The sequence below is a fragment of the Mus pahari genome, chromosome 9 (assembly GCF_900095145.1).
Source record: "Mus pahari chromosome 9, PAHARI_EIJ_v1.1, whole genome shotgun sequence".
In the NCBI taxonomy this organism is placed as follows: domain Eukaryota; kingdom Metazoa; phylum Chordata; class Mammalia; order Rodentia; family Muridae; genus Mus; species Mus pahari.
In genome coordinates, this window is record NC_034598.1 from 16,456,264 (window position 1) to 16,483,553 (window position 27,290).

The 27,290-nt window shown below is 34.0% G+C and overlaps 1 protein-coding gene across 4 annotated transcripts in view; it reads left to right on the plus strand.

Moving 5' to 3' along the window:
* Window positions 1-27,290, plus strand: part of Ascc3 (activating signal cointegrator 1 complex subunit 3) — a 279,428-nt gene that overhangs the window by 60,391 nt on the left and 191,747 nt on the right. For 3 of the 4 annotated variants that reach the window (XM_021204568.1, XM_029542107.1, XM_029542105.1), the window contains 7 exons: window positions 1,561-1,702; window positions 2,226-2,351; window positions 9,424-9,624; window positions 10,098-10,238; window positions 10,889-11,053; window positions 18,155-18,331; window positions 20,178-20,249. In XM_021204568.1, the coding sequence (XP_021060227.1) occupies window positions 1,561-1,702; window positions 2,226-2,351; window positions 9,424-9,624; window positions 10,098-10,238; window positions 10,889-11,053; window positions 18,155-18,331; window positions 20,178-20,249 (1,024 nt within the window). The remainder of the gene's footprint in view (window positions 1-1,560; window positions 1,703-2,225; window positions 2,352-9,423; window positions 9,625-10,097; window positions 10,239-10,888; window positions 11,054-18,154; window positions 18,332-20,177; window positions 20,250-27,290) is intronic. The other variant, XM_029542106.1, reaches the window with a different exon arrangement.

A 27,290-nucleotide genomic window follows, 5' to 3' on the forward strand; every position in this document is an offset into this window, starting at 1 on the left:
AGAGAGAGAGAGAGAGGAGAGAGAAAAGAAGAAGAAGAAGAAGAAGAGGAGGAGGAGGAGGAGGAGGAGAGAAGAGAGAGAGGAGAGAGAGAACTGGGAATGGTGTTGACTTTTGAAACCTTAAAGCCCACTCCCAGAAACATATAGCCTTTAATGAGGCCACACCTCCTAATCTTTCCCAAACAGTTCCACCAACTGGGGACTGAGCATTCGAACACATGAGCCTATGGGTGCCATTTTCATTCAAACCAACACAGTATCTTCTAAAAATATTTCTCAAAACTAGACTGAAAATTTTCAACTCATTTGTGAGTTTACTACCATCATCCCATTATGGTGGTGACAAAACTGAACAGAGGCATGCACATATCTTAAGTGTATGATATGGTCATTTAAATCATAGTCAGTTATTGACCTGTGGTTTGTGACCTCTTTGGCAAACCTGTGTCCAAAAATGTTTACATTATGATAAATAACAATAGCAAAATTAATTATATAGTAGCAATCAATGTTTTATCATTGGCATCACCAAAAGGTTGAGAACCACCAATCTAATATTTAAACATTGAAATATCATTTAAACATGTTTATATTGTAAAAATTAATTGTAAAACAAAATACTAAGTCATCCTTACTAATGTTATGTATAAGTAGCACCTGGAAATTTATTTAATACTGATTTACTTTCCATAAAACTTCTTTGTTGTTAATATCTTCCTTTTTTGTTTTTAGTTCAAATTCTACTATTTTAATTTTATTTTATCTTTAAATATGAAATACTGAATTTTACCAGTGAGGACCTACAGTAGGAGGATTAAAATATAATTATAGAACAACATGGCATGAAAGTTAAACATAAAAATTTTTCAAAATTTCATAAATATATACAGTGAAACATATCTATCTCTTATTGATTACACTCCCACTATATTCTCCTTAACAGTTCTGCCCCAAATTTCAAGTTCTTTTGTTGTTTCTTTTCTTCACTTCTCTCTCTCTCTCTCTCTCTCTTTCTCTCTCTCTCTCTCTCTCTCTCTCTCTCTCTCTCTCTCTCTCTCTCTCTCTCTCTCTCTCTCTCTCTCTCTCTCTTTCTTTCTTTCTTTCATCTTTATTTACAGTCCAGTCTTTATCTCTCCTTCCTGGTTTACCCTCTGAATGTTTAACACTCCCCCCCAAACCCCCACACCCCCACTCCATCTCGAAGAGGAAGTCCCCAACCACCACACCTACTCTTGAAGACCTCCCTACTTTCTGAGGCCTCAAGTCTCTTGAGGACTAGGTGCATTTTCTCTGACTTAGGCCAGACCAGGAAGTCCTCTACTGTAAATATGTCAGGGGCTTCATATCAGCTGGTGTATGCTGCCTGGTTGGTGGTTCAGTGTCTGAGCAATTTCGGGAGTCCAGGTTAGTTGAGACTGCTGGTCTTTCTATAGGAGTGAGCTACTTGTCTCCTACCAAATTCTACTATTTTTAAATGAGAGTACCTGAAATAATAATTAATGCAAACTTTTATTAGTATATGGCTTCATAAATCTGGCCTGTTACTGTTTTTATTTACAGAGAACATGCACTTCTGAATGCTAGAAGTGCTCCAATTTTAGGAAGGCAGAGAGACATGGAGGTTGAAAAAATTCGTTATCCTCATGTTTATGATTCCCAGGCTCAGGCCCGAGAAACATCAGCATTCATAGCTGGTGCCAAGGTATGTCATTTCCTTGTGTCCTTAAATATATTACTAGTGGATGCAGTATGTTAAATTATATGTTAAAATCGTAGGGAAAGTGGGATATTGTAGTATATCCTAAGTTCCTGAAATATATTCTGCATTTAGAACATACTTAACTTTTTTGGGTTGATATAGTTCATATTTATGAGTTGTATCCATTGTATCATTGACTGACTAAACTTACAACTCTATCACATATTTTTCTCGTTTTGAGAGTACTCTTGACCTCAAGATTACTATGTAGCTGATGTGTACTTTAAGTCATTAACATACTGTGCTCTGTGCATCCTGTGAGCTACTTGACTCCTGAATGTTTTATCAGTATCCTTTATGTTTGCTTTTCTTTTATTTTGATTTTTTTCCTTTAAATTAGCTGGATTTATTTGTCAGTATTATATAATAAAACTAGCAATATTTTGTCATTATCTCTGATTTAAAATCTTACCAGAGCAGTTGCTTTTACTGTTTATTATTGGAATTTTATTTTTGATACTTATAGATGATTTTACCAGAAGGAATCCAAAGAGATAATACCAAGCTGTATGAAGAAGTAAAGATCCCCTATAGTGAACCAATGCCAGTTGGGTTTGAGGAAAAACCAGTTTATATCCAAGATTTAGATGAGGTAAGATGAGCTTTTTGTGTAATAGAAGCTTGGAACATGTCATTTGTCATTGGTTAATGCAGTTAAGAATATAGGTTATTGGGCTAGTGAGATGTCTCAGTGGGTAAGAGCACTCGACTGCTCTTCCGAAGGTCCAGAGTTCAAATCCCAGCAACCACATGGTGGCTCATAACCATCCGTAACAAGATCTAACATCCTCTTCTGGAGTGTCTGAAGACAGCTTCAGTGTACTTACATATAATAAATAAATAAATAAATAAATAAATAAATAAATAAATAAATAAATAAATCTTTAAAAAAAAAAAGAATATAGGTTATTGGTTGCTTAAGAAGTTACTATTGGAGTATACATGGTGAAAAATATGTACGTGAGTTCCTTTATACATGAAACACATTCATATATGCCTGTTATATGTTAGGACATATGTAAGCTTGTGTTCATTTTGCTTACTTTAGCTAATTTTTCACATGTATGTGTGCGTGTGTGTGTATTTATGCATATGTTCAAGAGCTTGCATATTTGCATGTTGCTGTAGAGGTCAGAAATGGATGTTATATGTATTTTTCTAGCACTGTCTACCTTATATTTTAAGATGGGATCTTTTACTGAAGCTGGGGTAACTCTAACCAAGCTAGCAGTAGGCTTCTATGATGAAAAAACTAAAAGACATTGAAAAAAGAATTTGAAGAAATCAGAAGACAGAAAGAAATCCCATGCTCATGGATCAGTAGGATTTACATAGAAAAAAATAGTCATTCTCTCAAAAACAGTGTACAGATGTAATACAGTCCCCATCACAATTCCAAAACAGTTTTTCCCAGATCTTGAATAAATAGTTTTTAGGTTCATATGAAATACAAAAATCCCCACAAAAAACAAAAATGAAAAAAAAAATAGTATGGTAAAACAGTCTTAAATAATAAGAACTGCAGGAGACATTACTAAAGCTGATTTTAAATTTTACTAGAAATCTATAGTAATAAAAATAGCATAACAAAGGCACAAAATCAGAAACATTGATCAATGGGATTAAACTTAAGATACAAACATAAGTCTACACACTGTGGACACCTGATAGGAATATTTTGTCCCCTTCTCATTTTTGCTTGCTGACTAACCTGTCCTTCTGTCACATATTTAAAATATAAAAAATTTAAAACTGCCAGGTAAAATAGATTCTTTTCTTAAGATATTCTCTTCTTTGGAATGGTAATATTAATGATTTTAAGCTTAGACTTTGAAATACACACACACACACACACACACAAACACACATACACATACACATTACAATATTGAACTTTTTTTTTTTCTTTCTTTTTTTGATACAGGGTTTTTCTGTATAGTCCTGACTGTCCTGGAACTCATCTTGTAGACCAGGCTGGCCTTGAACTCAGAAATCCACCTGCCTCTGCCTCCCGAGTGCTGGGATTAAAGGTGTGCACCACCACACTCGGCTAATATTGAACTTTTAATAATTTACATTTTTGATGTAGTATTTATAGTAAGTGGACTCTTAGCTTGAAATAAATTATTCAAATATGAGATTAAATATTATTTCAAATAGTTTTCTTGACTCTGAGGCAGTTCTATTGGGAGTTTTTAAATAATGACATTTTCTTCTTTAGGAGCTATATATTTAAAAGGACATCATTTCTAAAAAGTTTTGGAAGAGTTCTGTATACTATAAAAATTTTAAATTAGTATACTACACAATCAACATCTGTCATGTTTCTTTGATTTAATTGTATATTTGCCCAAATACTTTGCCTTTTCTAAAGATTTTGAGGCATCCTAGTGGAAGTAAAGGGGTAAAATCAGTTAAAACCAATTATTATCATAAGTAAGAGGCCAAAACTGGAAATGATATGTTCCTTGTGGACAGCTACAGAATTTGACTAGAGGCCATTTTGCTTATATTTTATTGTCATGATTAGATACACAGCTGTTTATCAGACAGCAGTTAAATTCTAGATGGGTTAGGTAATTTCTAAGCTGCAAAACTTAGAAAATCACTCCAGATTGTCATACACACACACACACACACACATACACACACACACACACACACACATATACATACACGCACAAAGTTATCATGAGTTTGTCTCTTTATGAAAATAATACTTTAGTTTCATAAAACATGCCATTCTCAGCTTTCAGATTTACTTTAGCTTTGAGCTTGTAGATTTTATATACTTGGTTATAATGTTGAACCTAGCCAAGTCACAGTTATTACTCAGACCAAATTGATGGTGTGCTCTGAATTTCACATTGGGTATGATTGAGAGTACGCTGATGTAATACATGGTAATAAGGAAGACAGGAATCTCTGTCGGCTCCATCCATACATAAAGAACTACAGGCAACTAAGCAATACTGACTGATAACAGGAGAAATAGTCTTCTCAGGGAATATCTCAAAATTGCTTATTCAATATGAAATATTCAGCCTTGAAATCATGAACATGCTAATAACACTAAATGTTTTGAATAGATTCATTTTATATATTTAGAGGGGTGTGTGTGTGTGTGTGTGTGTGTGTGTGTGTGTGTGTGTGTAACAATAAGAACTAAGAAAAGTCCATGATTTTGAGAGGGGCCAATATGGGTTGTGTAGGAGGCTGTCATACATGGAAAGAGATGGAATAAAATGATGTAATTATATTTTAAAATGGTGCTGAAGGGCGTTTTGAAAGTTTTATGAGTGGAGATCGTAATGATTGGGTTTTAATTGTCTGTTAAAATATCCTATTGAGAACCCCATGTTTCTTAAGGTTTCCTCTGTGTTCGACTGGACTGAAACCATGCCTCTCAATGATAAGATTGCTATCTTAACCCCATATAAAGAGGCTGGTCTCAAGCTACCTCAAGTCATCTAGGAAAATGGATGTCAGTTGAGAAATTGCTCACATTAGACTGTCCTGTAAGAAAGTCTGTGGAGCATTTTCTTAATGATTGATCTGGGAGGACTCAGCCCATTGTGGGTGGTACCACCCTCAAGCAAGAAGTCCTGAGGTGTTTAGGAAAGCAGGCTACACCTGAGCTTGAAAGCAAGTCCATAAGCTGATTCCTCCATAGTTCCAACTCAGTTCCTATCTCCAGCTTCCTTCCTTGAGCTCCTGCCTTGACTCCCCTGATGTACAGTTAATTTGTAAGCCATGTACAGTAACCTATCAGCAAAATAAGCTCCTTCCTTCCCAAGTTGGTTTTGGTCAGTGTTTTATCACAGACATGATGGAGCAAAGTAGGACGCAGGGTCCCATTTCTTAAGCTGTTTCCTTCAAGGCAAGTAGTAGCTGTCTTCCTTATTTATAATCTTATCATCAGCGGGTAGAAGACATTTGGAAGGTGTATCTTTTTATTTATCCAACCCTTTTTCTTGTTTTTTTTTCTTTGTTTATGTTTCTCATATGCAGACTGTTTTCATTATGACTTAATTTTAGAAGGTTACGTATTTAGGCATATTATTTTCTATTAGCATTTGAATGGTATAGAATAAGTATTCTAAAAGTTATCTAAATTGTGATACAATTTCTAATTATTTTTGCTAGGCGTTCTTATGGCTTTCTTTATATATAATAAAATTTGGTATAACTAAAGAATAACTATCTTGATTTTTATAATGTCTTAAGATCTCTATTCTTTAAAGATGTAATATTAGATTATTCTCTTTAGGTGTTTTGTTTCCAAGAACTAATTTGCAGTGCTCAAATCATCTAGTTAAAATGAACTACTTTGAGGCATTAAATACTTTTCTCTTTAGTAAAGAAAAGTTGATAGTAACCCTGGAATATTTTATTGCACAATTAAGAGAAAGGTGTTAATTAAGCAGAATTCATTTGTTCTTCAAGAGCAATTATAAGTCTTGAATACCCTCTAATGACCATATATGTTTCTGTGGCATCTGTTTCAATGCCTGCTTCCACCTCTGCTTTTATTAGTTTGCGTCTTTGCTCTTTTTGGTTAAGATATATAGTTCCTGTTTATATTTTCAGAAAACCCACCTTTGTTTTATTGATTCTTTGTATTGATTTTTTTTATGTTTTGTTTCACTTACTTTAGATCTGAACTTCATTATTTCTTTATTTCTTTCCTTCAATTAATTTTTGTTCTCTTTCTCTCTTCTTTTTGTTGGATATTGAGGATTAAAGTGCATCATTAAGTTACTTGACATCTTACTGACTTTTTAAATATAAGCACTTGCAGCCAAACATTCTTTCTGTCTTTGAAGTGACATCACAGTGCTTTGTTGCATAGGTTCTGTTGCATTGTTTCCAATTTTTTTTGATTTCTAGGACTAGTTAAAACTTCCACATTATTTCTGCAATGACCTAATTTGTTCAGAAGCCTTTTACTTAGTCTCTATATGTTTTTATTGATTTGTTGTTTTAGTCTAAGGTGATTGAAGAAACAATTTTTTTTTAAAGAGATGATTACAGATTCTGATACACCGTTTTCACATTTATTTGATTTCTAGAAATATTCCATTATTTCTTCAATGATTTAATTCATTCAAACGCCTATTATTCAGTCTCCAATCTTCTTAGGTATGTGTAGCTTCTATTGATTTCTGGTTTAATTCTCTTATGAGATCACAGAAGGATTTTTTTTTTAAAGAAACTATTACAGAATTTTTTTAAGTGTAGCTTTTTTGGCCTCAAATGTGATACATCTTGGAGAAAATTCTTCATGATTCTGAAAAGAGATTTTTGACTTGTTTATTATTTTACTATTTTCAGGAGATGAGGCATAGCAGATACTTAGAGCATTTGACTTTCTCAGTCTTTGGTCATCTTCCTCTGTTATATACTGTCATCCATTTACTCAGTGAGAAAGCCAGTTTTGATTTGTCTGACTTCCCATTGTCATTTCCCAAGCCATGCTTTTGCTTAAAATCCTGTATATATGTTGAATGTATTTAAATTAGACTGTGATATAATTGAATTTTTAGTCCAGTCATAATATACTGTTCTGGACTTTAATCTAGAGAGACTATTTGGAAGCTGGGCCTGGTATCTCATAAATGTAATTTCAGCACTTTGAAGCAGGAGGACTGTTATGAGTTCCTTGACAAAATGGATGACATGGTGAGTTTAGGACCAGCCTGTCTTAACTCCCCTTCCACACTAAATAAAACAATATTTGGAAATTGCAGCATTCCTTTGCAGCACTACTTTTGTGATCCGTATATACAAATGAAGCTTACATAACTATAGAGTTATATTTGTTTCTTTTAGAATATTTAATAAGTGCCAATGCTGTTTACTTTTGTAAACATTATCCAATCAATAACTGATTTTATTTCTACGCTCTGACATTATATCTGGATCTATCACTTACTGTTGTATGGTTTTAAATAAAAACCCATTTGAAGTCCAGATTTTTCATTTCTAAAATAGTAGGCATGGTCATTAGAAACAATTATAATAAATAATCTAAAGAAGTTATGTAGTAGCCTTCACTTTATTATTTTTATTTGTTTTTATAAATCTCTATATCTTACTTGTGTAATATTACTCATCTTTACCAAACAGATGTGTCAGTAGACATCAGAGATATTTTGTTTCTTCCGTGATATATTTGCAAGTGGTAGCTGAGCCAGCATTTTAACCTTGGTTCCTTTCCCCAAGCCCAACAATTGAAGTATGCATTACAAACTACAATTTGAGTAGTGAGTGATCAAGTGAGTTGAGTGATGAGTAGAAGCAACGATTTAAAAATGAGGAGCAGTCTCAGGCGTTCCATGGCCTACTCATACTTCCAGGTCCAAGAGACTTTCCTGTGGACTTTTGTCTAAAAGAGCAAGTAGATATAATAGACACGTGTCTACTATGTTTTCTCTCATATTTTAAAATATAGCTATTAAGGTGTAACTGTCATATAAGTATTTTAAAGTGATAATTAGGCCAGTTTAGCATGTGAAACCATAATCACAACCAACAAGTGTCCACCTATAGCTATCACTTCCAAAGGCATTTGTGTCCCATGTCTCTTCATTTCCCTTCTCCAGCTTTCCCCACTCATCAGTTTGCATGTCGGTGTCTGTACTGCACAGTCAGTGCAGCCATGCTGTATATACTCCCTCTTATCTGGTGTCTATCATTCAACATAATTGTCTTTTATATTCTTATGTTGTTACATCTCAGAATTTATATTTAACACATCTTTATATCTTTGTAGTATGTGTTTGTATAAATAAACACAATTCTGTTTGTGGACATTTGAGTTGGTTCTGTAATTCATGTTCCAGAAAATAAGGTTGTTTTGTATTACATTTTTAGTACACAAAAATTTGGGGTACATTTTTAGATGAATATGTATTTTTCCCTTGAGTAAATCATCAAAGGCATATATGGCTAGATAATATGTTAAGTGTATGTTGTGTAACTTTTTTAAAGTTAGAAGACTTTTGTAGAGAATCTTTACTATTTAAAACTTCTATTCCTATTATGTATGAATTTCATTTTCTCCCAAGTGCCCACCAAAATTTGGATTGGATTATTTAATTTGAATTTAAAAACTTTTCCATATTTAAATTGTTACTTTATTATAATTTCAGTATCCTAGTGAAAGCTAAGGTTGTCTGTGTCTGTGTGTCTCTCCCTTTGTGTGTGTGTGCCAATGTTTTTCTTGGTGAAAGCGTTTTCAGATCTTTTGCTTCTTTTTAAAGTTAACTTCTTTTGTTACTTTATTTAGAAAATTCATTATTCTGGATACAAATATTTTATGTGTTCCAACATAAATGTCCCTGCTAGTCTAAGGCTCTCTCTACATTCTTAACAATTTCTTAAAATTTTAGGTGTTTTGACACTAGTTTTTTTTTTTATTCCGAGGTTATAATTACACCATTTCTTCTTCCCTTTCCTCCCTCTGAACTCTACTGTATCCTCCCACCTTTAGTTCTTTCTCAGATTCATGCTTCTTTTTCTTTAGTTGACACTTACACACACACACACACACACACACACACACACACGAACACACCAGCTTTTAGGTGTTTACACACACACACCAGTATTTTAGGAGTCATTTATATTTTCTTTCAATGACTCATGCTCCTTTATTTTAGGTTGGACAGTTGGCTTTTAAAGGAATGAAGAGACTCAATAGAATCCAGTCTATAGTATTTGAAACAGCCTACAACACCAACGAAAACATGCTGATCTGTGCCCCTACTGGAGCTGGGAAGACCAATATTGCAATGCTTACTGTCCTACATGAAATCCGCCAACACTTTCATCAAGGTGTTATTAAAAAAAATGAGTTTAAGGTAAGAATTTACAAATTAGACTTTTTTTTTAAAGCATAGAAGGTATAATAAGCTTTCAGTTCTATGGAATCTTGAATTCTTGGAATTCTTGAAGATATTATAGTAGAAGTTGTGTAAAGAATGCTGCTTGATTGACTTCATTGCCATAAAGGCAGTCCTTATATCTGTTTTAAAAATCCCATTACCCTTGAGGAAAGGCGTTTATGTTTAGCTTGGAAACAGTCTACTTTCTAAATAATGAGGCAGAGAAAACAAATATCATTGTCCTTTTATTTAAAGGTCAATATTTTATTTAAGTAACCACATGCTTAATTCTACTAAGGTAATTACTCTCCATATATCATTATTAACATTTTTCATAGGAAATAGCTAGAATCATATTTCACAATAAGTTGTGACTTGCTTTGGCTACTGTGAAATAAATGGTATTGTAGTTTTTGCTCATTCAGCAAACAAATGTTTGTTTGGTATAGATTGTGTATGTTGCTCCAATGAAAGCCTTGGCAGCTGAGATGACAAATTACTTCAGCAAACGTCTAGAGCCACTGGGCATTGTTGTGAAAGAGTTGACTGGAGATATGCAGTTGTCAAAAAGTGAAATTTTACGAACTCAGGTACGTTGTTTATTATGTTCATTTTTAAGGTTATAGAAATTATTGTAAAACCCAATTTTAAGAAACAGTAGAAACAAGTGCATGTGTAAGAAATACATAAACATAAAACAATAAATGTATTTCTGATCATATCTGCACTAAAAACAATTTTAAATGTTGCTTTGTACTTTGATAGCCTTTTTGTGATACTTGTCATATGAATGTTATTTCAAAGCATAGACTTTATGTTTCTGGGCAGTTTTTACATTAAGGAATGAGAATGTGTGTAAGATGGTAGCTGAATTTTAAGAGGAATCGCTACAGGGATCTTGAAGTAATCCATTATACTTTTAGCCTATTTGTTAAGGGTAGCTTAACATATAAGAAGAAATTGTAAACATTTTATTTTTTCAAATGCAAATGTATTAATGTACTGTATGAGGACTTATATTAAAGAAAATGAATAATAGAGGTATTCAACATTTAGTTTCTACTTTTAAAGATTGTGTGTTATGACTTAGTATGAAAAATACATTTCAAATTATAACCAGATTAATGTTGATAGTTGTAATACATTAGCATGGAAATACTTATTTTTTGATTGATATAGTTGATTATTAAGCTGTACAACTTTTCTCCATTTAGCTTCTTTGCTATTTCCTGTGTTTTAGATGCTCGTGACCACGCCAGAAAAATGGGATGTAGTAACAAGAAAGAGTGTTGGGGATGTTGCTCTTTCCCAGATTGTAAAACTCCTGATTCTTGATGAGGTTCACTTGCTGCATGAAGACAGAGGCCCAGTGCTAGAAAGTATAGTTGCCAGGACCTTACGGCAGGTAAGAGCCAGTTACAAACTTTGAAGTTTCTCTGGTTTCTGTGTCCCTCATTCCCACTCCAGCTTCCTCTTACTTACATCACTAAGATGAAATGGCATCCTTTCATGCTTGAACTTCTTTCCTCTCCCTCCGAGACACCCTGCCTCTTCTGCCACCATCAGTATCATAGCTATCAGTACACCCTTTTCCCTCAATTTCCTTCTTCCTTAGACACTATTCTTTTCACTCTGTAAATTGTCCCTTTTTTGTTTCCTGTGTCTTAACTTTTTCCTTTCATGGAACACTGTCTCTTTAGCTTAAAAACTTGTATTTAACAAATGTTGTATTTTACATATATTCCTTCAAATACTTAGTACAGTTTTATTTTTCTACTTAACTTTTGGAAATGCTAATCTGTATTGGCATACCTTTTATTTTCCAACTATAAACAGATGGTGATTGCTTGAATCTAACCGTAAATAATATGTTTTATAAGTTCACCAGCTACTAAACAGCTATTTCAGTATTAATCATCTAATATGAATAAATGATAGTTAATAAATTTTGATATTTGAAAGTATCAGAGCTATCTTTTATATTTAAAAGCTTGACTTCTTATCAAGCTGTCTTTGATATTTAATGTTTTTTCTTATATAATGTCACAGGTAAGAACTGTATTTATATTGTTTACCCTATTCCTCTTGTGCCACCAACTCCTCTTGTGCCTCCTCTATCCCTCTCAGTTCATGTCCTCTTTCTCTTTAATTACCATTGTTACATATAGACATATAAACACAGCCTGCTGAGTTCATTTAGTGTTGATCACATGTATATGTTCTTAGGACTAAAAATATAGAATTGGATGACGACAAATTGGGAGTTTTATTCCTTGGGAAGCCTGTTTCTCCCATTTTCTCAAATTTTCTTTATTTTTTGACATATTTGTATATCCATAATGAGGTCTCTTAGGTTTTTTTGTTTGTTTGTTTGTTTGTTTTTGGTTTTGTTTTTTTCGAGGCAGGGTTTCTCTGTGTAGCTGTGGCTGTCCTGGAATTCACTCTGTAGACCAAGCTGGTCTCGAACTCAGAAATTCACCTGCCTTTGCCTCCCAAGTGCTGGGATTAAAGGCGTGCGTGAAAGTCAGTTTTCATCTACATGCATCTGAGATGCTTAGCTTGAATATAATTTTAACTCATAATTTTGATTTTAAATAAGGTTAGATATGGAATCTAGGTACTCAAAAAGTTTCACATTTTAGAGCAATTAGGTATGCTTACCTGTTGCTTGTGTGTGTGTGTGTGTGTGTATGTGTGTGTAGCATCTACATCCAACACCATGATGATTTCTGGCCATGTTCATAGCTATCTCCATCTAACAGTGCTTTTGCATATGCCATTGTGCTCTTCTTTATTCCCAGGTCAAATGTTTTGTTTTCCTTAAAATTCTCCTCTAATTTAATATTAACAGTTTTATAGTTCACATATAGTTCACACATACCTCTACTGTAGATACACTTAAAATTTTCACCTAAAAGGTAAATATAAAACTTCTAAAGTTGTTTGTAAAACAAGTCTTAAAATAGTTTTTCCATAAATGGGCCATAAATTTCTGGACAGATTAGTGATTTGATTGTATTTTAAAATCTCTTTATACACTTAAAATATGTCATAATTTGAATAAGAATGGCCTCAGTGTCAAGGAGTGGTACTATTTGAGAAGGATTAGGAAGTGTTGGACTAAGTGTGGCTTTGTTGGAGAAAATGTGGTGGTGGTGGTGGTGGGGGGGTGGATTTAAGGTTTCAAAAGTCAAGCCAGAAGCAGTGTATCTCATGCTGCCGCCTGTTCATCTGCATGTAGAACTCTCAGCTACTTCTCTAGCCATTCCATGCTTTCCATGATAGTAGACTAAATCTTTGAAACTGTAAGCCAGAACCAATTAAAATGCTTCCTCTTATAAGTGTTGTCTTTGTCATGGTTTCTTTTCATAGCAATACAATAGACTAAGACAATACTGGAATCTCTTTTCATATTATAATTTCATCATTTTTTCCTCCCTCCAAACACTGTCCTAGATTGCCACACCTTACTGGATTTTAAATTCAGGCCCTCTTTTTCTTTAATTATGGTTGTTGTGTATGTGTTTCTAAATGGATAAATACAGCAAAATACATATACTGTTGTATATGTATATGTGTGTTTGTGTATGTGTGTGTGTATGCGTGTGTGTATGTGTGTTTAAGTTTTTAGGAATGACCATTTTGTATTGGATAAGTAGTTGATGACCATTTTGTATTGGATAAGCTGTTGATGTACTCTTTCCTGGGGTTGACTTATTCTTTCACCCTCCACATCCTTAGTAGTATGTAGCTATTTGTCTAGGACTGAAGCTTGTTAGCATCTCTCCTTTTCACATTAACATATGTATTGGTGTTATCTTTGTTAGGTCATTTTTAGGCAGCCATGTTGACATTTTATGGGTATAGTTTCTCACCTAGGAGACTCAATCTCAAAGAAAACTTCCTCCGGCTGGCTAGCCAGTACCCTTGCCACTAGGGCCGAGTCTACTGTGCTGCCCAGGAGAGGTGCAACTCCATTCTAGCTAGTGGTAGAGCAGGATCAACTCTCTGCCTATCTTGTTCCTTGAGACCAGCTCTCCTAAGCTGCCCAAGCAATGAATGGGGTTAGTATTCCAGGGTGCTACCTCCAGTGAAGGGGTGGGGCCAGTTCTGTATAGCTCTCCAACATCAACATGGCCCCAGGAGGAAGCCCAGATGAGGGACATCTGTCTGGTTGTAACATGTAGAAATTATTAAAAATCCTGGCCTTTTGGTTATTGGATTCCCGGATGAAACACGTAAACAGCTTTTATATTTCATGTGGGCTGCCTGTAACTGCAATTGGGCAGCCCTCAGGGCCACGTTTTTTTGTGGCTCAGCTAACCAATGGCAGTTTCTCCCTTCTCCTCTCTTGTACCTTCTCCTTCTTCTTCCTACCTCAAGCCTGCAAAACCTGAACACTGCCTATGTGTCACCTGCCCAGGTATTGACTGTTGAATCTTTTATTAACAATCACAGTTAACTGGGGCAGGGTTACTTAGTGTCTTACTTTTAGACTCTAGTCTTTAGGGCAACCACTCTTGGGAACCACGAATTAGCATTAGAATATAAGCACCACTAAGCCAACCTACTACAGTAACATAGACATTGACACAGACCATTGCTGCTGCAGGCCCATGTACCTATATGTACATGGACCATGGGTTAGGACATCACCATGTAATATTTACATTCATTCATGGCCTCAGGTGGCATAGCAAGCTACTAACTAACATCAGGCTGTTCATCACTACCCTCAAGTCTCTAGTTCAGCCTCCTTTCATTGTGCTTCTCATTCTCTTCCAGTTCCCCAACACATACATGCTCATCTTAGTGGTGCCCAGGGCCTCTAGGTGTCTTCTGTGTAAATGATCTGGGCAGGGATCATCTTGGCTGGGTGTGGATTGTCTTAGGCATGTTCCACCTGAGTGGATCCTTGTGGGAGTTGTCTTGGGTATGCTCTGCCCCTAAAAGATTATTTTAAAGTAGAAATAAAAATGTGGGAAAATATAGAAAACATGTAAAAAGAATCTAAATCTATATTTCTATTAGATTGAAGATTGAATATGAAGGGAATTGAACGGGAGTATGATTTGGAAGCATGTGCTTTTGTAGTTCATTTCTGGAAATCTAGACTGCAAACAAACATAAGCTCAAAGAAATATGAATTCCTATAATCATTGAAGCTGTCTTTTAAAAATCAAAGTTGGAGAACAGCTAAAATCTTCTCCAGCACAAGAAATGATTTGATAAATTGCATTCAGTTTCTCCAAAAACATACTACATTGGAGGCTTAAAAAAAAAAAGTGAGGCACATGATCTGAAAGATGCCCATGTTACATTCTTTATGGAACAGGAGAGTCTGTCTTGTTTGTGGAGCAAGCTAATTTTATGGGTAGAAAAAGTATATTTATTTACATTCATTCACTGTTTCATTTAATGAACTCTAACCATATGCTTGCTAAATATTTCCAAGTACTATGAATTTAGTGGTAAAGAAAATAAAGTGGGGCTGGTGAGATGGCTCAGCAGGTAAGGGCACTGACTGCTCTTCCAAAGGTCCTGAGTTCAAATCCCAGCAACCACATGGTGGCTCACAACCACCCTTAATGATATCTGACGCCCTCTTCTGGTGTGTCTGAAGTCAGCTACAGTGAACTTATGTATATTAATAAATAAATCTTTAAAAAAAAGAAAAGAAAAGAAAAGAAAGTTCTTGGATATATTTGGCTTTAACCAGGTATAGAGTGAGGTACGTCTGTGATGGCAGTTGCAGGAAGCTTGTATGGAATTGGAGGAAAATTTGTCACGTTTTAACATGTCATTGTATAAATATGCACACAATAATACACCTACATAAATTCCAGAGGCCTTAAAACTGAATGTGATATATATACAGTCAAGTATTATCTAATACAGCTTCAGAATAGCTTTAACCATGCATGTAGTTGTGACACTGAAGACACAAAAGGTCTGTAACTGCTTCTGCTCTTTCCACAACTTATCTTTCTCCAACACCTGTTTGTTCCCCAAATTTTTACATCCAAGAGTTTGAATAAAAGTTTTCAGGTTATCTTTGCTTCAAAGGTAATGATTTTGATCCTGATTTTGTTTTTTATACTTTATGCCATGATATTAGAAAATTGGTGACATTTTCAAAGAGCCATGATGCGTGAACACATGCAGTCCAGATTTATTTGCAGTGAGCAACCTTGTGAGTCCAGTCCATCAAGATAAAAGCATTCTACAGATGAGGGCTTTCTTGCAAATCTTATCTACACATTGTAAGAGGAGTGTGGTTATATGTTCACAAAATAGTAATTTAACTAGCCTGACTTTTCGCCTCCCATAGCTGCAGGAAGTGGCATGAGGTTTGCCTTCAGTCCTTCCTGAGACTGTGTACACTGTATTATGTACATGGTTGTACTTCATGTAGTTTGTTTTAGAGAATATACCAATATACAACATATTCCACTCTCCCATCATTTTCATAATGTTACCGATTTTTAATGGTTTTTCTATACTTTCCTTACTTGTAATACTAAGAAAAATACCCAGGTTTCTTAGGAAGATATTAAAATTTAGTAAAGGCTGGTCATCTCATTTTGATGTCTACCAGTCTGTCAGCTACTATGTGTTCCAGCCACTTGAAAATATATTTTTTCCATTCTTTATAGCACATTAACCCTGTATTCTAGCTTTAACTCAACTTTCTTGAGATGGAATGAGAGTTTTTTCTTTTTCTTTTCTTTTTTCTTTTTCTATGTGCTATTCAGGCTTATGAATGACAGTTATATGTTGGTCACATTGTGCAAACATTGATTAAAAATATACTCTTCTTTTGAACCTTTTGCATACTACTTGTTTAATTAAAATCATCTTTCTGCTTTCTACATACTAAAAGGAGATACCTGAAATAAACATATGTGTTCCCTCTGTTTATGCTTTGTGTATTTTTAACATCTATCAATGCTTAATAATCATAAAATTAGATATGCTTCATTCTTTTAATTTCTGTATTTCCCACTAGATTTTAATCTCCTTGGTAGAAATGTATGTTTGATTTTCATATATTTCTGAAATACTAACCTAGTGCTCATAACACTGTATTAAAACGCATGAGCTTTTTCCTTGTGATTATGAAGTGTTTCCAGTAGATGGTAGTGTTTCACATCACACCATGACTCATGGTAATGTGAGCGGAGCTGGAGGCTATTCCAGTTCAATGTAATTTCTGATAGAAATTAAATGCTGGATTAGGGACTACATTTACAGCACACTTGGCATGATGAGATGATAAGATAAATATATAAGAAATTATAAATTATTGCACTTAATAATAAACTAATATTGTTTCTTAAATTTTTTCAGCAAGGAGACAGACTGTCCAAATGTAAGCTTTATGAGATAGTAATCATAAAAGTTAACTATAGAAAGCCTTGGGTTCTCTTATCAGTACTATTACCCCCCCACACACACACACACACACGTTTCTAGAAAATTAACCCCCTAGTTTCTGGAGTAAAAATGAAGAAGAATCTTCACAACATGGATTTTATAGTATTCACCATGACTCTTTTAACTGGTTCACATTGTATGGAATTCTTTAATTAGGGTAAAATTTGAAATGGGTGTTTGCTATTTTATATAAGATTTTTTTTAGTGAGACTAAATCCACGTGTGATATTCTTTCTCTGTGCAACAATTTTCAACCAATTCCATCTGTTTTAAACATTTATGTTTCAAGTAGTATCTACAGGTGTGGTTTGCGCTGTACTCAGTATTGCATCACCTGATTATAGTGGATTATGCTATCACCTAGTATAGGTAACTGGATTTTGGAATTATGAAGGTATCTATAAGTGTCTGCTTTGCTTATTTCATTGTATCTCCAACACTGAACAATCTTATCATCATTGACTTTGATAATGATATTGTAATAACATAGTGATATGTTTATTATGAAGTATATGGAATATTCTGACCATCCTTTGATTTTATTCCTTTGCATATAATATAATCAGAATTTGATGTTTGGTTTTTTTTTTGTTTGTTTGGGGGGATTTTAGTATTTATTTTTAGACAATTGTGAGGACCAAACCCAAGCCTGGTGCATATCATGCCAACTCTATCAGGGATGTAAGTTTCCACCCCCAGTTTTTAAAATATATTAAATTAATTTAATTGTTATAAAGCTCTTACAGGAACTTAATGTCAATTCCATAAGTTCAGATGATAGTAAATAAGGAGTAGGGTGTGTGTAGTGGGAGAAGGATAATACATTGTCTTACGCATGCTAAGCAAGTGATCCACCGTTGTCACATATCTTGGGCCTTTATCTCTTATGCCTGCACTTTTAGATGATAAGACCTCTGTTAACCTCTAACCTCATATCCATTTCCTGCACTATAATTTTTATAATTCATATTGATAACGTACATGATATATTATTCTGAGTTTTTTGTTTTGGTTAATTTACTTACATTTTATTTAATTAAATACATTCCTTTTGAAATTACCCATACAGGTTGAATCCACACAGAGTATGATAAGAATTCTTGGATTGTCTGCAACCTTACCCAACTACCTCGATGTTGCTACATTTTTGCATGTTAACCCCTACATTGGACTTTTCTACTTTGATGGCCGTTTTCGACCTGTTCCTCTTGGACAGACATTTTTAGGGATTAAAAGTACAAACAAGGTCAGAGCTCATTTTGATAGTTGTACTTCTAGGAGAAATAATTTTATTGGCTTATTGTTGAATACATAATTGGGATTAAATGCTACCCAGCATCACTTCCATAAAGAAGAAGTATGGCTCCAAATGAAGTCAGGCACCCCTCTCAGTATTGGCAGTAAAGTCTTCCTGCAGGACGGTTCCTAGTGTAGGCTACAGTATTTCAGCATAGCTCTTAAACACTTCACAGAGTTAGTTTAGTTTAATTGAAAGGCATTATAAAATAATAAAATCTGTAATTAAATATATATTTTGATACAGTGTTCATTTAAAATAAGGAATACTTGCAATTGAAAGGTAATCTCATGCTTAGCAGCCAATGAAGAAGAATTGTGCTTAAAATACATTTTTATTACCATATTATGTATATAAACAATATTTTTAATATTCTATATAATGCTTTAAAAATAGTCATCCCTTTAATGGTAACACCATTATGCCATTTGTAGTATTGGTGTTCTTATTACAGTTTTTTAATAATGTAAATAAAGTTTATTTAAAATTTATTTTGTTGAACTCATATTCTTCCTTAGATGAAAAAGCCTTAAGATAATATTCAAAGTTCATTTGACGACTTTTCTAAAAGAGAACAAATTAAAACTGTGTAAATCTTGGCTTTTCATTAATTACATTAGATTTTCTTTCTTTCTTTTTTTTTTTTTTTTTTGAGACAGGGTTTCTCTGTATAGCCCTGGTTTTCCTGGAACTCACTTTGTAGACCAGGCTGGCCTCGAACTCAGAAATATGCCTGCCTCTGCTCCTGAGTGCTGGGATTAAAGGCGTGAGCCACCACCGCCCAGCTCTACATTAGATTTTCTAAAAGACAAGTTTATTAGTAAAACAGCCATTCTTGTCTCATACTGTTAAGATATTGGTAGATTGGTAAATCAGTTAAAGGTAGTTAAATTCAAAGTGTTTTCCATAGCATTATGGTAGTATTTTACTCACCAAATGTTGGATAAAGAAGTGATATGATGCTTTTGAAAGTTTAGAAATTTGGCAATTAAAGGAATTTACAAACCATAGTGTAGATAGTAAATTATGTTTCTTATAGTTACAGATTTTTATATTATTAGAACTTAACAAGTTTTATATTAATTTGAAATACATTGTTTGTATGTATGAAGATCTCATCAGGGTATTGTTAATGTGGTTTATAATCTGTTACTGAAAATTCCAGTTAAAATTCAAGATATGATCCAGTTATTAAGAATATGAGAAATTGTAAGATGGTACTTCCAATTTGAAATGAAACAGACCCAAAGTACACTGAAAATGTTGGTATTTAGCATGGGGATAGAAGACACTAGATTTGATTTTCAAATCCTTTGATCATTTTGTCCTACTTAGTAACAGATTATCAATTATAAGTTCTCCAAGTTCTAAAGTGTTTGTTATTAAATTAATTTACACAGTGAATTAATTTCTTTCTGTAGATTATTCTTTGTCATTCAATCTGTGTTCATAGACTTTCAGACATATGAAAACTGTGTGGTTCCTGAAATGAGATAGGAAAAAAAATAGCCTGAAAAATGAGGTTCTTTAGGAAAACAGTACTTTAAAATGTATTCTAACATATCTATCGCTTTTAAAGGTAGACACTCACTTTTAAAAATTAGTCTTTATAGTCTGTAACTGTGGTTGAATTACTTTATGATTTTTATTTTATTTGTTTGTTATATGTTAGATACTTTTATTTGTTGCTTCTCTGTTCTAACTAGTCTGAAAGGTTTTGTACTATAATTGACAATGTTTCATATTGTAGTTTTATTGTCTAATTTTATAATTATCCTGTTTTAAAATCTTTAAGATGCAGCAGTTAAATAACATGGATGAAGTATGCTACGAAAGTGTTCTGAAACAAGTAAAGGCTGGACACCAGGTACACTGAGCTCTGCTGTTTCTAGGAAATGCTTAATGAAAACTGTAGAGTTTCAATCTTCACTTTCTCTGAATTCTGATATTTTTATTTCTTAGTTGTTTTAGTTTAATAGATAGCTATATGAATCATATAAATAGTCCTAAGTGATACTGATATCCTGATATTGATATGTCAAGGTATTTTGTTTGCCATTTTATTAAGTATTTAAGATAAAGGTTGGCCTTGACATTTCTGTTTCTTTTACTCTTTTTAAACAGCATTCAAAACTCTATTCATGTTTTTAATTATTGTTCAGGTTTTCATGATGTTACTTTTACTGTTTTGATTAAGTATATTTGAAATGTATTTAATAAACTTTGTATTGTCTTATTGTGTTTTGAAGTTAAGCAGTTCAGGTCTGGGATGTAGGTTGATGGTAGATAAATGCGTTTGAGACACTGAGCCCCATCCCTGGCTAGTAGCAGTGGGTAGAAAAGATTTAAGCAGTCTTGTTTTTTATTAATATCCCCATAGTACTAAAATTCTTTAAGGAAAAAGTGAAATGATAAAACAACTTATAAAAATTAACCGTTTTCTATTTTGGTTGTTGTTGGACCTGGTCTTTGGGAAAGATTGATTTGACTGATTGTTTTTAGAGGCATGTTTCTCTATTTAGTCCTGGCTGACCTCAAACTCAACTTCCTGTATGTTGGGATTTCAGGTTTGTCCATATATACCCAGTGGTGTGATTTTACTAGATGAGTGAAATTTATTTATTCAGATAGTACTTAACTTTTGTGATTTTTGAACTGGTTTTTCTGACTCTCTGTGATTTTTATTTTTTAAGAGGTTACCCATATCTATTCGATGTCTGATACTTTCATTAGACAACTCAAAAATCATTGGTAAAAATCTGCAATGAGGAACTATTTTACTAAGTTTTCAAAACATCTTAATGGCTCTATTCAGCTGTTCATGATTTTAAAACTTGCAGAAAACTTTATGTTTTTTGAGATTACAATATAATTACAGCATATCTGTCTTTTCTTTGTTCCCTCCAACCGTTCCCATTTATCCCTCCTTGCTCGTTTTCAAAGCGGTCATCTCTTCATTAGTTATTATTGCATGCATTTATGTATATGTACGTACATAAATTCTCCCAAGTCTGTGTAACTTGTGTGTATGTTTTCAGATAATCACTTGGCATACTCTTCCCTGAGGCAGACTGTTTCTCCCACTCTCAGCTCTCCTTATTTGCCAGTAGTTCTTAAGTAGTGTTGATGCCTCCCTCGTAGGCTTTTCCTTGTCCTCTTTTGTGTGTCTATTCCTCTGGCTCTTACAGCCTTTCTTCCCTGTCTTCTACAGTGTTTCCTGAGCCTTAGGTGCTGGAATGTTTTGTAGATGTGTAGAGGTATCCATTGGTGTTGGGCTCTGCAACTCTGCTGTTTTGAGTGGGTGTGCTTTTCTGCAATTACCTTGGTCTGTTTCAAAAATAAAAATACAGGTTTGTATACAGAAGAATCCTTTTCCCAGAGGCTGAATCATAATGCAGCTGTTATCTATTAGATGAGTCCAAACTAACCTGAATCTGAGATTGATACCAGCCAGTGATCGCCCTTGGAGCACGTTGTCTTTCTTAAAGAAGGAGTATCAAAATTTGTTTGTCTACTAAACTTGATGGAATGAAGTATTTAGAATTTTTGTTTGACATTTAAACTTAGTTCATTTTATTTGGGGGTTTGCATTTCCTTATTCATTGCCTTTTTTTTTTTTTTTTGCTTTGTATTATTTTGAGACTAGGTCTCACGTAGTCTAGGATGCCCTTGTATTTCTGATCCTCCTTGCCATTACCTCTCAAGTGCTGAATCACAGGTGTCGCCATTCCTAGGGATCTAACCCAGGGTTACCTCCATGTGAGATGAATCACTCCATGAACTGAACTGCATCCTCAGTTCTCATTTTTAACTATTAAAATTTAATTTTATCAGTACTGCTTTTATTTGGAAAATTGAGAAGCCCTGATTATTTTAAATTAGTACTTTTTGTATCTGTTTATTAAAACCTAAAAATGATAAAATATCATCTTACATTTATTAAATTCTCTTAGTATCTGATGAGATGTGTACATAGTTGACAGATGAAAATGAGGTCCTGGGGAAAAAAACGTAGTACAGTGGGGTGCTCTTGTTATTTGATGTATTGACTGTTCTGAGTCAGCATCTATTTAGAACTCTGGATTAGTAAAATTTTACATGGGAGCTTTTAATTGTATTTGGCTGTTATTCCAACACAAGCGAACCTTCATCAATATATGGTAGACTTCAGTATAAATAAAAGGTTCAATTTTTTTTTTTTTTTTTTTTTGCGACAGGGTTTCTCTGTGTAGCCTTGGCTGTCCTGGAACTCACTCTGTAGACCAGGCTAGCCTCGAACTCAGAAATTCTCCTGCCTCTGCCTCCCAAGTGCTGGGATTAAAGGCGTGCGCCACCACTGCCTGGCTCAAATATTTTTTTTTAAACAATAGATGTAGAAATATAAATATATTATGGTGAAATAAAAATATATATGAGAAAGTTGGGACAGCCAGGGCTATACGGAGAACCCTCCCTCCCTCCCCCCCCTCTCTCTCTCTCTCTCTCTCTCTCTCTCTCTCTCTCTCTCTCCATATATATACTAAAGAGCAAGCCAGCTAATGGGTAGTCTTCAACTATGGTTTCAGCCTTAGTTCTTACACTGACTTTCCTCAGTGATGGACTGTGACTTGGAAGCGTAAGCCAGATAAACGCTTCCCTCCTCACATTGCTGTTGTTCACAGTCTTTTATCACAGCAAAACTAGAACTTGCTGTTACCCTAGAATTAAAGAAATTAAAGTATTTTTTCTTAAAAAAAAAAAAAAGTTAGCACTGACTGGCCAGATAATTAGTACAGTCTCTCCTTGACATCTTTGAGGGTCTGTTTTAGACACCTCCCCCAACAGGTAACCAGAATCAAAAGGTTTTCAAGGCTTTAGTTTAAAATAGCATTGCTATTTGCATATCACCTATGGACATCTTCCCACACACTTAAATTTTCTCTAGATTTCTTACTGTATCTATTACATGATATAGTCTCTGTAAGTAATTGTTCTATATTGTTTTTACAGAATAAAGCTAAGGTAGAAAGACTTTATGTATTCAATGCAGCTAGAAGGTTTTTGTTTTGTTTTGTTTTGTTTTGTTTGTTTTTTTTGTTTTTTTGGTTGCAGTTGTTAAACATGTCTCTTCTAAGCAGTTTGTTAAATCTCTGATACAGAACTCTTGGATATGGAATTGCAGATCATTTTGCAATGAGGCTGATTGTATTTTCTACCTTATGGAAAATAGGCTTCTCATTAGAACACATCGTTTTCTGTGGTTCAGAGAGTACAATGCTTGGACATTCTGTTTTAGGGAGGTGAATAGATATTGATTAGAGATGTGTAGACAGTACAGATGAAATCTTACTACCAACTATTTATTTGTCATTGTAAATTCACTTACTACTTTACTTCTCAACCCAAAAGTTCCTGAAGACAGGCTCATAGTCTAGTACTGATGCCTAGTTAGGAGGAAAAACTTAGCCAGGATACCCAAGGCAGCCATCAGGTTTCCAGGTGCTGTTGACTATGAACACACGGAGCTTAGGAATTGAGGCTGTACACTGTGAAAGGAGACGCTGGAGACAAGGATTACCTGTCCACCTTTGGTATTCATGTCATGACATCCATGACTGCCAGTTCTTCATGAACATGTGAAATCTAAGTTACTTTCTACACTGGTGTTTAGCTGAAATTGTTCTGTGGTGATTTTGTTAAAGTACAATTGTTTGAAAACAAACTTTGATATCTAAAACCGTATCTAGATCTGTGCTGTCAAACAAGTATTAGAGTTGGATAGCAGTCACCCCCTAGGCAGCTGGCCTCTATGAGGAGGTTTAGGATGTACCTGCTTTTGAATGATTAGCAATGACATGTTTAATAAGATTTCCTTGAATTTTACTTTTAATATATACATATTTTGTTTCTTGTTTATTTCATAATATGGCATACTTTGCTACTATTTTACCATCTTAATATAGGAATAATCATGTTAATATAATGAAAATATAGTGATATATATTTATCACTCATGTTTTCTTTTCATATCTTTGTGGGAGTTTATATACATATATGCATGTGTGTTCACATGAGTATGGGCAGGTGCCCATGCGAGTGTGCTCACGTGTGAGGAATTCCAAGGCTAATGTTGAACATTTTCCTCATCCTCTCTTACATTACTCTTTGAGGCAGGGTCTCTTAATCAGTCAAAACTCTCAGATGAGGCTGTTGTCAGCTTGTTTGGTGGACCTCATCTCATCCTTCTAAGGCTAGAATTACAGGTGGGCCACCATAGTTAACTCAGTGTTTATAAAGGTTCTAGGGATATAAACTCTTGATCCTCTTCTTTACCGAACAAGCCCTTTAATCACCAAGCCATCCCTAGCTTCTACTAGTCTTTTATTCTTTCATCCTTGCGGGTTAATATTATTATTAGTGACAGTCAAATATTAAATGTTAATTATCATTGTGAAGTTTTATATTCACTCATGTTTAATAAGTAATAAAGATTTTAAATGTATCCATGTTTTTCATAGCTTCATTGTCTACAAAAAGAAGTTTACTTCAGTTCTAATTTTCACAAGCCATGGAATCTCCTTAGACTTTTAATCTGACAGTGTGCCTATATATATACATATATATATATTTGATACAAGGAAAAATGAGCCTTTGACATGTTAAGCAGTTTTTCAAGGGCATATAGCTAATTAAGGATAGCACTGTGACTGATAACATTCCACATTGTTGTTATATTACTTATCTATCTCATAGATGCATGGGATAGGTAAATACCTATCAGAATGCAACTTAAGGATAGAAGAATATTTTTATTTTGTCACGCAGCTCAGAGGAGTACTGTCTATAATACCATCAAAGGTATGGCTGGGGTATTTGGTTCATTCACAATATCAACCAGGGAGCAGGGAAAGAGAAAGAATCATGGTTTTCTGGCTTTCTCCTTTCTCCCCATTTATTCAGAGAGCCTTAGAACATGTGATAGTTCCTCCCTCGTTTGGGATAGATCTTAAACATCTCTAAATGTGTCTGACAGACATTTCTAAATGTGTGAATCTCGGTCATTCTAAATTTAGTCAGTTTGACTATGAAGATTGTCACAGTTATTAAGCTAATTAACTCAATCGCTAATTTTTAGTTATTAATTATCTCTCCATTGCTAATTTGAAATGTTTTCAGCTTCCTATTATAAATGATGGTGGCTTATGTAATTATTTTCATTTTTTTTCTTGCTACTTTTCAGTTTATTAATTCATTCTCTAAAATGGAATCACAAGAAATGGTACAATTTGTCATCTAGTTTGGACCCTGTCTTTTTCCAAATAAATAGAAACATTTTGTGCTAACAGTAGACCTGAGAGTGTAAAGGACCCAGAAGCTTAAAAACTAATGAAATTTCTTCTAAGTAATGTTGACAATATAGTTTGATGTAAGGTTGTGACCTAATTTTATTTTTGCCACTTAATTTTTCTTTTTCAATTTTATGGCATATAAGACAAAGTGGTGTTATAAATATGATTTTTTTTCTTTTGGCTAACAAGTATTTTTTCCTCATTCATTGTTTACTGTAATTTTAGATTTTAGTTTGGACATGCACTCACTTTTATTAGAAAAGTGCTTCCTCCAGCTTTTTTTTAACCTGTGACCTTGTGGTCTTTAGAATGTATATATGCGTACACACACACACATACATACATATATATGTATGTATACACACAATATGTATATGCATACACATATCTATATATGAGGACTTAAAATAATCAGTACTCATTCAGTACAGACTCACTTGTATTAATCTATATATATTTACATTTTTAGTTCATCTTATGGCCTTAAATTCCCTATAATTTTTCTTGATTCAGAATCTATTGTATTTTAATTGTTGAAAAATATGACAGGCCCATAAATAGAAATAATAGCATTAAATGTATGTTCTGCCTAAAAGTCTTCAATCTAAATACTGTTTTTAGTGTGTTTTGTACAGTGGTCTTACAAGTTTCTGTTCAGTGGAATAGATCATACTGAGAAAGATTAGCTGTGACATGTATGGTCATCTTCATAAATTTTGTCATAAATGCAGTTTGATTGTGATTTTCTTGTCCTCAGAGACAGTATGTTATGAGTGGCTTGGGGAAGACCAGAAATGGGAATGCATTGGAACTTTTCCTGTTGGTTGACATTTGCCTTTAACCCAGTGCTTTCATATTGTAAACTTTCTCCTGGGAAGATTATAAGATCTTACATTAAACCAGTCATAGTACAGCTGAGAGTCCTTTTGCAGCATCACTGGAGAGCCCCACTCCTTTCAGTTCTTTGTGTATGTGAATGCAAATGGGGAAAATACCTGAAGCAAATCTTTTATTGTATCTGTTTTTTAAAAGGTGTTATCCATTAAATTTTGTGTTTGTAAGATAATCCATGATGATTTAGCTTGAGAAGTAGCAGCATTCTAGTGAATGCCACTGAAGTGAGGCTACACTGACAGTTGCACTGTGGGTATTTGGAAAGCAAGGTTTTTATTTTGGAAACTGGAGTTGCCAATTTCAAGAAGTTCAGGAGTACTTGATTCCATTACAATGCTCGGCTTGTCATTTCAGTCTCTCATACTGCAACCTGTGTTGGAATGTATTTCCAAAGGCTTTCAGTCCTCAAAGGTTCTTTTATTCCTTAAGAAATTCCTTGAGGTATTCACATGTTGGTCTTCCTTCTTGATTTTTTTGTGTTTTGCAAATTGTATCTTGAGTATTCTAAGTTTCTGGACTAATATCCACTTATCAGTGAGTACATATCTAGTGACTTCTTTTGTGATTGGGTTACTTCACTAANGATGATATCCTCCAGATACAACCATTTGTCCAAGAATTTCATAAATTCATTGTTTTTAATAGCTGAGTAGTACTCCATTGTGTAAATGAACCACATTTTCAGT